General features: G+C 34.3%; 1 protein-coding gene across 1 annotated transcript in view; it reads right to left on the minus strand.

Annotated features, from left to right (window-relative positions):
* LOC119589614 (serine/threonine-protein phosphatase 5-like) overlaps positions 1–1,022 on the minus strand; it is a 15,375-nt gene extending 14,353 nt beyond the window's left edge. The window contains exon 1 of the mRNA XM_037938211.1: positions 905–1,022. Coding sequence (XP_037794139.1) covers positions 905–1,022 — 118 coding nt within the window. The remainder of the gene's footprint in view (positions 1–904) is intronic.
* Positions 1,023–1,228: the final 206 nt, after the last annotated feature.

Consider the following 1,228-nt stretch of genomic DNA (forward strand, 5'->3'; position numbering starts at 1 on the left):
GGGGAGGATTCTTTGTTATCCTGGGCAGGTTGAGGGGGGCAATATAGTGACTGATTCAGTACTGTGATTACAGCAGAGTTTGAGAATTCCACACTGTGCACACACAACCAGAACTCCTGGAGAAATAGTGAACAGACATCACATTACAATACCATAAATGTAGTCAAAACCAAATTAAACAATGAATACTTAAATTTATGGCACTGTTATGATATAAATCAGCTAATGCTCTAAAAACTGTCTGAATTTATATTTGCAGGACAAGATTATATTTTATCACAAACTGTTATCATTAATATATTCATCATGCATTCCCCTAGTATATTTCATGCCCTCCTCGGCTCTCAGGTCCAATGTCATAATGAAGCATCAGTTTTAAAAGAAAACAACTACTGAATCTGGATAATAAACATCATTCAAAACATATTGATTTTAAAATTCATTATGACTCATGATATGCAACTACCTGTGGCTGACATAATTGTACGCTCTCCAGCTAAAGCTCATGGCATTTCTGTTGGAGCTTATCAATATACAGGAAATGTATTATAAGGAAAAAGTCCATTTTGAAAGCCACTGCAGGTGTCTCCTTAAATCTTTAAATCAATCTTTTAAATTTTCATTTTAAGCCACAGAGTATTTGAGCACAAAACTGATCCCTGCTAACCAACCTCGCGAATTTCCCCCAGGCGGCATGCGAATTTCACACCTAATTCAAGCAATGTCTAAATGTTTGAAAATAACTCTGAAAAAGTTTAAAGATTTTAATTTTAATATTTCTAAGCCGATCAATCACACGGAGTTTCAAAAGACATCTCTGGCATGCCATCACAACATCCTGCTTTGCACTGGCAATAGGCGAAAATACTATTTAAAATTTAACGCAAGTTCTTCCCAAGCTTACTTTTAAAATACTCATTGGCTTCGCTTTTAATTTCTCTCTGCTTTCTTAATGTTTTCTTCTGATATTTCCGACATTTTCTCAAACTTGAAGAAGCGTGATCTTTAAGCACGCCAGGCATGTTTTACAATGAGCTTTCACATTCGGTAAGCACTTATATCATAATTAGATCATTTATTCTTGAAAACTGTCTTTTTGTGAAAGAAAGTTGCAGATTAAAATTGAATTTTAGTATCATGGAACACATAGCATTAATTAAGGGCATTTTCTATGGTGTGCGCTAAATAATTCGTTTGTATATTTTAATTTCTTCGACCCAAATGTTAT

This window comes from Penaeus monodon, chromosome 26, assembly GCF_015228065.2.
Source record: "Penaeus monodon isolate SGIC_2016 chromosome 26, NSTDA_Pmon_1, whole genome shotgun sequence".
NCBI classification, from domain to species: domain Eukaryota; kingdom Metazoa; phylum Arthropoda; class Malacostraca; order Decapoda; family Penaeidae; genus Penaeus; species Penaeus monodon.